The sequence below is a fragment of the Oncorhynchus tshawytscha genome, linkage group LG27, assembly GCF_018296145.1.
Source record: "Oncorhynchus tshawytscha isolate Ot180627B linkage group LG27, Otsh_v2.0, whole genome shotgun sequence".
NCBI lineage: Eukaryota > Metazoa > Chordata > Actinopteri > Salmoniformes > Salmonidae > Oncorhynchus > Oncorhynchus tshawytscha.
In genome coordinates, this window is record NC_056455.1 from 2,560,758 (window position 1) to 2,569,676 (window position 8,919).

The 8,919-nt window shown below is 43.3% G+C and overlaps 2 protein-coding genes across 5 annotated transcripts in view; one reads left to right on the plus strand and one right to left on the minus strand.

The window, feature by feature from the left end:
- LOC112225865 (endoplasmic reticulum transmembrane helix translocase) overlaps positions 1–2,664 on the minus strand; it is a 40,238-nt gene extending 37,574 nt beyond the window's left edge. Inside the window, exons 1-4 of one of the 3 annotated variants that reach the window (XM_024389960.2) lie at positions 2,132–2,664; positions 1,817–1,906; positions 1,250–1,513; positions 772–927 (exon numbers count right to left, since the gene is read on the minus strand). In XM_024389960.2, coding sequence (XP_024245728.1) covers positions 772–927; positions 1,250–1,513; positions 1,817–1,906; positions 2,132–2,461 — 840 coding nt within the window. In that variant the 5' untranslated portion in view covers positions 2,462–2,664. Of the gene's footprint in view, positions 1–771; positions 928–1,249; positions 1,514–1,816; positions 1,907–2,043 lie in introns of all 3 variants that reach the window. The other 2 variants (XM_024389961.2, XM_042307516.1) reach the window with 2 other exon arrangements.
- A 1-nt stretch (position 2,665) lies between these two features.
- On the plus strand, positions 2,666–8,294 carry LOC112225867 (coiled-coil-helix-coiled-coil-helix domain-containing protein 5). 2 transcript variants are annotated; one of them, XM_024389965.1, is made up of 4 exons: positions 2,666–3,022; positions 6,250–6,386; positions 6,982–7,133; positions 7,466–8,294. In XM_024389965.1, the coding sequence occupies exons 1-4, from the start codon at positions 2,939–2,941 to the stop codon at positions 7,489–7,491; spliced, it is 399 nt and encodes a 132-aa protein (XP_024245733.1). In that variant the 5' UTR covers positions 2,666–2,938; the 3' UTR covers positions 7,492–8,294. The 2 variants fall into 2 exon arrangements, with proteins under 2 accessions (XP_024245733.1, XP_024245732.1); XM_024389964.2 differs by having other exon boundaries at positions 2,669–3,022; positions 7,463–8,294.
- The last annotated feature ends 625 nt before the right edge of the window (positions 8,295–8,919 follow it).

Genomic DNA, 8,919 nt, shown 5'->3' on the forward strand with positions numbered 1-8,919 from the left:
CAGTTAACCCACTGTTCCCCGGCCGCCAATGACGTGGATGGGATTTAGGCAGCCGCGCACACCTCTCTGATTCAGAGGGGTTGGGTTAAATGCAGAAGACACATTTCAGTTGAATGCATTCAGTTTTACAACTGACTCGGTATCCCCCTTTCCCCCAATTGTGGCTCTAACTTGTGAACGATATGGGCTATACGCTATTATGACCTGCAAGCTAAGACTCTCAGGAACAAGTATGTGTCTTCTATTTCCCTCTACCACGCACAAAAGCATGACTCGTTAGAACCGAGTGGACAGAACCAGCCACCAAATCAGACTGGGGGGGATATTCTGGGGGAAAAGATGATCATAATTGAAAGCAATGATGGTGTTCTTTTCTACAGAGATCATACACAATTATTGGCTGATGATCTTCTGATGCATTTCAATCACTTCAAACCATACTTCTCTCAGATTGAAATACTGCCAGACTTATTTGCCATAGACCCAAATAAAAAAGTAAATATTGGCTGTTGATTACATCATTACATCATGCAAAAAAAGTTTACCAAAATTGGGTCTCAGCCCAAAAAAGCTTAGGAACTCCTGGGTAAATGAGTCTGATGCTAGTATATAATGGGAGTCAGGGCCTTCGTTCTACAACTCTAGAATAACAAGGCTCTGGTGAGAACTTGTTGATCTGCACTTGAGCAAGAAGAACAGGCACCTGTGCATGTATCATATCATCAAATATCAAACGACATGATAATTTCCGATAAAGATACTGTAGTTCACCTGGATCATGTAGGGTTTGTTCCCCATGCGTCGTATCTCAGACATGTTCCTCATTTGCTGTTGTACCAGAGAGGCTTCGAAGGCTACCAGCATGAAGAGAGTGAACACACTGTAGTACCAGTACTCATCCAGACACCACAGACCAACACAGAACACCTGAGGAGAGGAGAGAGAGAGAGCGAGCGTCCATCTGTACACCTGTTGAGCGGTACTTTGCTGGCCTGGTTGACGCATCGGCATCCACCATAGTTGCTAGAACTGTACTGGAAAGGATCATGTGAAAAGAAAATATCTGAGCTTGTGCAGTACGGTTCAGGTTAGCACGATAGTACTGAAAGGGTATTATTATTGAGTCAATACTATCCCATATGCCCTTAAAGAGATCAATATAGAAAGTGAAAGAGACTTGAGTGATTTTACTACGTGTCATATTACTAGACAAAACAACACGCAAATACGCAAGCACGCTCACACACACCTGGAAGACGAAGAAGGGAGCGGTGGCTCTCTCCCTGAAGAGTTCCAGGAAGTCCGGCACCACCATCTCAGCGCGGTTGGTCCCATAGCGCTTCTCGGCGGAATGCAGGTCTGTCTCCTCCTGGTAGCCTCGCCAGGCCTGGAAGAAGCCCATTGGCTGTCTGATGGGGAACGACACGGGGAGGAAACACTTCCTCTCCTTGCTGTCAAAGATGTAGCAGATCTTCTGGAACTCAAAGGAAAGGATTCCCTCGCCGTTCTCATCCTGAGGAGAGAGCAGGAGAGAGAGAGAGATATAGAAAGAGAGCAAGCGTGTACATGAGTTAAAACACACACACACAAAAATGTGCCATCCAAAAAGCAGTATAACTGACTAGCATAGAGATGTTAAGAGGACCATTCTGACACCATGCATTGCCCACAAGTTTCAACCAGTGTACCTGGGTCATGTTCAGCACAGCACACCGCAGCAAAACGTTTTGCAACAGTTACAAACGTTTTCTCCCCATTGAACACAACCATGGGTTAAGTAAACAAGGTGTAGGCCAGGGGAACAAGGCAAACTCACCCTGTCTCTCTGCAGTTGTACCAGCTCAGCAGAACCGTTGTTGGGGGTGGGTATAACCTTAGCCAGGGTGGCCTTGTGTGGGTCTGGCTCCTGTTTATACACATCGATTCACAGCATGTGAGCAATTCACATACTCTGACAGACACAGCCTTATAATCAGGTCAAAACTTTCTGGACAAGGGCACAACTCTATTACACATCATTTCAAAATGTCCTTGTGTACTCACTAGAGTGATCACCAGTTATGTTGGGCAGTGTTAGTTCAATCTCCAACACCTAATTCCAAAACAACTGCAGATGATCCATCCACTTTACCTTGGAGCAGGTGAGCCAACAGTGCGCGTGCACGGACCAATAACCGGAGAGCGCTGTGAGGACGTGCGCGATCCCGATGGCAGCGAGAGCAAGTAGGCCTGCTTCTGGGTACTCGGAAGTACCGTACACTCCGAGCCACACGTACAACCAGCCAGGGTACAGCACGGCTAAAAAAGGTAGAACCGTGCCGTGGAATATCCGGGGCCTGCGCCGGTACAGCGACACTGAGCTAACATTCTCGTCGTCAGTCTCGGCGCTGTCATGCTGGCTGTTCATTGAGGGGGCCTTTTGCTGGTTCCCCGGCCCCTTATTCCCGTCCTCCCCAACCATATTCCCGTTTCTTAGTCGCGTTCGTTTTTGTCCCTCTCTCTCCGGGCACCCTCTATCCTCCACCTCCCCCTAGCTATTAGTGTCGGTGGTAAGGCAGTTTCACACAATCCAGTTGTTTTAGTCGGTGTCAGGTCCAGTTTCTGAATCGGCTCATTCTCACACAGCTGCTTCCGTGTACGCAACCACGTAAGGAAACGTCATTTTTGCTCTCGTATGGTTACTTCCTGCCGATTTGAACACATTTGTTTGACATCAAATATCCTCAATCGAGTGCATATTAAAAGGAACATTTTAAAAGCAGGGGTTAACAAAATACAGGTTAAAATATCAAAGGACAATCGGTTGTTTCTCCTTTAAGAAATCGATGTAAAATCTGGAATTGACAACAACCCAGGACCAATGGTATAGAACAACGGCAGTATGCAACGTGTTTCGACCAGTCGAAATAGAGGAGGGTGTATGCGGTAGATATTCTCTATGGCTGTGAACATATTTTATAACCTTGATTCTCTTTTTACTTTCTTTCTAAACAAGCCTTCAAACTACCTCCACCACAAACATGTAAGTGTCGTCAACGTTATGCATTTAACTCAGTTTCATAGCTATCTATTTGAGTAAATCTACTTTGTAAACTGTACTCATTTACACCAATAAAATACAGTTGTGACTTGACCAGTATCTATGCGTTAGAGACATTAACGTCCAGATAGCTCAAATTCAAACTACAATTATAATGTCAAGATACGTTCGTTGATTACGAAATATGGAGTTTCGATGAGAATCTTAGTTTACTACCATTACGGCCAGTATGTACTTCCCAAAAATGTCTAAATAAAAATGAACAAGCAACCGGAAAAAAATGCTCTTCTGCATGGTCACGGCTAGAAGGGATCCATACAGTTTGTCAAATTATCGTCAAATCTGACTTTTCGTAACGGGTTAGGAAAGAGGATCCAATTGAAGATCGCAAGAGAATGTTTATTATTGCTCCTATCTGTCACACGCACTTGTGTTAGTTAACTTTTTAAAAAGCTTAAAAACTGTTAATAAAGATGTTCAAAGTAGTCGTAACTAAAGAATAAATGAACAGACCACGTCAGCTACAATAACTTTCTCACTAGCTTTAGCGCAATGACTGGAAGTCTACAGGAATTGTTAGCATGCTAGCTGTTTTTGATCACATGACTGGGGAAGTAGATAACTATATATATATATTAGTTCAATATTTTTTCTGCATGCTTTCTATCTTGGTTTGGTAATTTAAGTTGACACTGAAACCTCTTTTCCATTCTGAAAATGACCACTTCTTAGATGGCTTGCTTAAAAATGTTCTATATAGAAAGATTATGTAATTAGCTCCAATGATTGTATTTTCCTCCATATTAAAGGGATAGTTCGAGATTTTGGCAATGAAGCCACTTATCTATTTCCCTAGTCATGTGATAAAAACAGCTAGCATGCTAACAATTCCTGTAGACTTCCAGTCATTGCGCTAAAGCTAGTTAGCATTGGCTCATGAAACTACCTCTAACTTCCTTCACATTGGACATAGACATAACAAAATGGTATCCACGACGGTATTCTGTTGCAGCTAGCGATACTCATAAAATAATTATTTCACATTAAAAAAATGCAAAAATGTATTTAGTCAGCCACCAATTGTGCACGTTCTCCCACTTAAAAATATGAGAGAGGCCTGTAATTTTCATCATCTATACACTTCAACTATGACAGAAAAAATGACTAGAAAAAAAATCCAGAAAATCACATTGTAGGATTTTTAATTAATTTATTTGCAAATTATGGTGGAAAATAAATATTTGGTCACCTACAAACAAGCAAGATTTCTGGCTCTCACAGACCTGTAACTTCTTCTTTAAGAGGCTCCTCTGTCCTCCACTTGTTACTTGTATTAGTGGCACATGTTTGAACTTGTTATCAGTATAAAAGACACCTGTCCACAACCTCAAACAGTCACACTCCAAACTCCACTATGGCCAAGACCAAAGAGCTGTCAAAGGACACCAGAAACAAAATTGTAGACCTGCACCAGGCTGGGAAGACTGAATCTGCAACAGGTAAGCAGCTTGGTTTGAAGAAATCAACTGTGGGAGCAATTATTAGGAAATGGAAGACATACAAGACCACTGATAATCTCCCTCGATCTGGGGCTCCACGCAAGATCTCACCCCGTGGGGTCAAAATTATCACAAGAACGGTGAGCAAAAATCCCAGAACCACACGGGGGGGCCTAGTGAATGACCTGCAGAGAGCTGGGACCAAAGTAACAAAGCCTACCATCAGTAACACACTACGCCGCCAGGGACTCAAATCCTGCAGTGCCAGACGTGTCCCCTGCTTAAGCCAGTACATGTCCAGGCCTGTCTGAAGTTTGCTAGAGAGCATTTGGATGATCCAGAAGAAGGTTGGGAGAATGTCATATGGTCAGATGAAACCAAAATATAACTTTTTGGTAAAAACTCAACTCGTCGTGTTTGGAGGACAAAGAATTCTGAGTTGCATCCAAAGAACACCACACCTACTGTGAAGCATGGGGGTGGAAACATCATGCTTTGGGGCTGTTTTTCTGCACAGGGACCAGGACGACTGATCCGTGTAAAGGAAAGAATGAATGGGGCCATGTATCGTGAGATTTTGAGTGAAAACCTCCTTCCATCAGCAAGGGCATTGAAGATGAAACGTGGCTGGGTCTTTCAGCATGACAATGAACCCAAACACTCCGCCCGGGCAACGAAGGAGTGGCTTCGTACGAAGCATTTCAAGGTCCTGGAGTGGCCTAGCCAGTCTCCAGATCTCAACCCCATAGAAAATCTTTGGAGGGAGTTGAAAGTCCGTGTTGCCCAGCAACAGCCCCAAAACATCACTGCTCTAGAGGAGATCTGCATGGAGGAATGGGCCAAAATACCAGCAACAGTGTGTGAAAACCTTGTGAAGACTTACAGAAAACGTTTGACCTCTGTCATTGCCAACAAAGGGTATATAACAAAGTATTGAGAAACTTTTGTTATTGACCAAATACTTATTTTCCACCATAATTTGCAAATGAATTCATTAAAAATCCTACAATGCGATTTTCTGGATTTTTTTCTCTCATTTTGTCTGTCATAGTTGAAGTGTACCTATGATGAAAATTACACGCCTTTCTCATCTATTTAAGTGGGAGAACTTGCACAATTGGTGTCCGTCTAAATACTTTTTTGCCCCACTGTGTGTGTATATATATATATATTTTTTAAATGAAATGTGTGTGTGTGTGTATATATATATATATATATATATTTTTTTGTATATTTATTATTTGTTTTTATATATATATTGTAACGACCGTGAGTTTATACGCGCGGAAATCGACTCTGCGGCACAGTCGATAGCGCACAGGACCTCGGGCTAGAAGGTCGAGGGTTCCAGACCTGCTCCCTACCTGTTTCATTACACTGGTTTCAGAAGGGATCGGACCTTGCATCCATGACAGTGCGTGTGCTTGCCCGGTGAGCGCGTTCCTGTAAGACGTAGAGCCGCAAGCTAACATTAATTTGTCCTATTTAGCTAATTTATCTGAGTTATTTTACCTGATATGCACAAGGACTTCTACTCCGACAATTCTTTTTTTACAATATACAAAGGCTTAGTGGGCAATTTTGTTTTTCATTCCTTCCACAATTGTCATTGTCACAGAAGAGGACACACAGTCCATGATTGGACATCACTGTAATTGTCTATGCATATCACAGAAACTGTTCTGCATGTCTGTGTCATCCTTCAGGCAGGTTGCCATGGATATCACCACCAAGTATTGCCATAAGGAGATGGAGAGCTATGGGCAGTGTGTGGCCGCTCACCCGTCAACATGGCAACAGCACTGTCAAGAGCTAAAGATGAAGGTGGCACAGTGTACCTCTTCACAGTAAGGAATAAGCCGTTGTCCCTGACTATCAGTTGCGCATGTATAACTGTCTTAGCTAAATAGCCTAAAATCCATAACCTAACTTTAAACTCCTTGTACTCTGTGTCATTGTTTTGCATGTTAAGGAGTAGAATGATAGCAGCAAACAGACTGGCTATAACTGACTGGCCAAGATGGTCATATGTAAACCCGATACAGAGCAAAGTGGGCCCCCTCTCTGAGTCTGGTTCCTCTCTAGGTTTACTCCTATTTTGACAGTTGGAAACAGGGGAAAAACAGGCAAGTAGGAGAACAGTAAGGTGGACGTGGGGAATGAACCCTGGTCTCCAGTGGGGAACAGTATATGTGACTAGCCAGGAGCGTTAACGCTAGACCACAGGCTTTGCACAGGTTCTCCTTCTAGGCCCAGGCCCTATTCCTTCCACTGTGCTGCTGCTTGTTCTTCGAGGGTCTAGGTTGGGTTACTGTAAAGAACTGTTGATGTGAAAATAATTCAGACGCAAGAAGTCAAACCAGTGAGTACTGTACAGTGCTGATGTGAAGTGTAGGATTGTTTAAGTTTTCTTCAAGATCTTCTTGATCAATGTTTCTGCAGCCCTGTGATCCAGAAGATCCGGACAGACTGTTCAAAAGAGTTCACAGAGTTTGAACGCTGCTTACTAGAGAACCAGAACTCACCTACCTCCTGTTCAGCACACGTGGCACGCTTCCTCGGCTGTGCCGAGACAGTGGACCTTGCCGGAGTGGGTGAGTGTTCACTGATTGTAGATCAGTCTCCGGCTCGTTCACACCCTCACTTTTCTTGTGATTATTCTAACTTTTGACTGGTGCTCCTTGGCCTTGAGAGAGTGTCTTTCATATTCGGTCTTCAAGTACCCCCAAAGTTAAACATTAAAGCACTATCTTACTACATAGTATAACCTGTCCAGTGTCCGTACACCATAATGTATTTGTTAATCTCGGTTATCCCAGAACAAACATCTTGTGTCATTTGTTTAGGTATTCTGTTTCTGAGAGATTACCTTTTTGAATACTTGGTGTAGTAGTTGAAGAAGTGAATAGATCTCCTCTTTCAGCAGTGAACCCGGTTCCTCAGCCCTCTTAGGACCCAACAGTGACCATCATCCATCCCTCTCAGAGAAGATATCTCCTTCCTGCAATACTAACGCCGGACTGCTCTATCAATCATGGATAAATCACTGCCCAAGTCATATTGATAACATAACATCCTGACTTTGTACATGAATAAAGTGGACTCTTGTCCATGGCTACTTTAGGATTTGTCAAGAGAACTCGGAATGTTAGACATTTACAAGTTACTGGGACAGAGTTAGCTTTGCAACCTCACTCCGCAGCATATCTGTGCACAACTGCGTGTTATCCAAGTATCCCTGGTTTGCGGTGTAGTGGTCTCTTGTAAATGTTATTTTGGGGGAAATTTATCATTAAACTCCTATATTTCAGTCCTATTACTCATCCAGTTTGGATACATACTCTGATGTTATGGTGCCCCTTTCTCGCTCCCACGCTCATTTTCTTCAGGTTGAAATGAGTCATGGTAGAATATTCAACCGTGGAATGTATGATATCTCTCCCACACATCTCTCCTTGGCTACTCACTTGTTGAGGGAAAGGAGGGAGCACAGGAAGGAGGGGAAGGTGGCTGGAAAGTTTGAATTTGAAGGAGCTAAGGAAAGGTGGAAGGAAGGGGGATGAAACAAGAGGCTTTCCACTGGCCGGAGGGAACAGAGCCCAGGAAAATGGAGAAGGTGGAGGCTGTGGAGTTATAATCTGTGTGACCATAGAGAGACAGACGAGGGGGAGGATGTTGAGTTATGTGCCCTTTGACTACTAACCGGAACAGGCCACCTTTTCTGCTTCAATTATTAAAGGCTGAGGTAGACGCAATCAAGTGGAGAGTTTCTTCCTTAGAATTGTCCGTCTTCAAAAAGGTCTACACTTTGACACAAACAACATGCAGAGGCTCTTTTCTACAATTACATTATAGCTCTCTATCATACCACTGAGTGACAAAACATTAAGAACACCTTCCTAATATTGAGTTGCACATCCCCCTTTTGCCCTCAATTCGTCGAGGCATGGACTCTAAAAAGGTGTCGATAGCGTTCCACAGAGATGCTTCCCAAAGTTGTCAAGTTGGCTGGATGTCCTTTGGATGGTGGACCATTGTTGATACACACGGGAAACTTGAGCATGAAAAACCCAGCAGTGTTGCAGTTCTTGACACAAACCAGCACGTCTGGCACCTATTACCATACCCCGTTCGAAGGCATTTAAATATTTTGTCTTGCCCATTCACCCTCTGAATGGCACACCTACACAATCCATGTCTCAAGGCTTTAAAATCATTCTTTAACCCGTCTCCTCTTCATTTTAACAAGTGACATCAATAAGGGATCATAATTCAACTGGATTCACCTCTTCAGTCTGTGTCATGGAAAGAGCCGGTGTTCATAATGTTTTGTGCACTCAGTGTAGCAGAAGAAGCCTTGCATCATCAGCATCTTACACA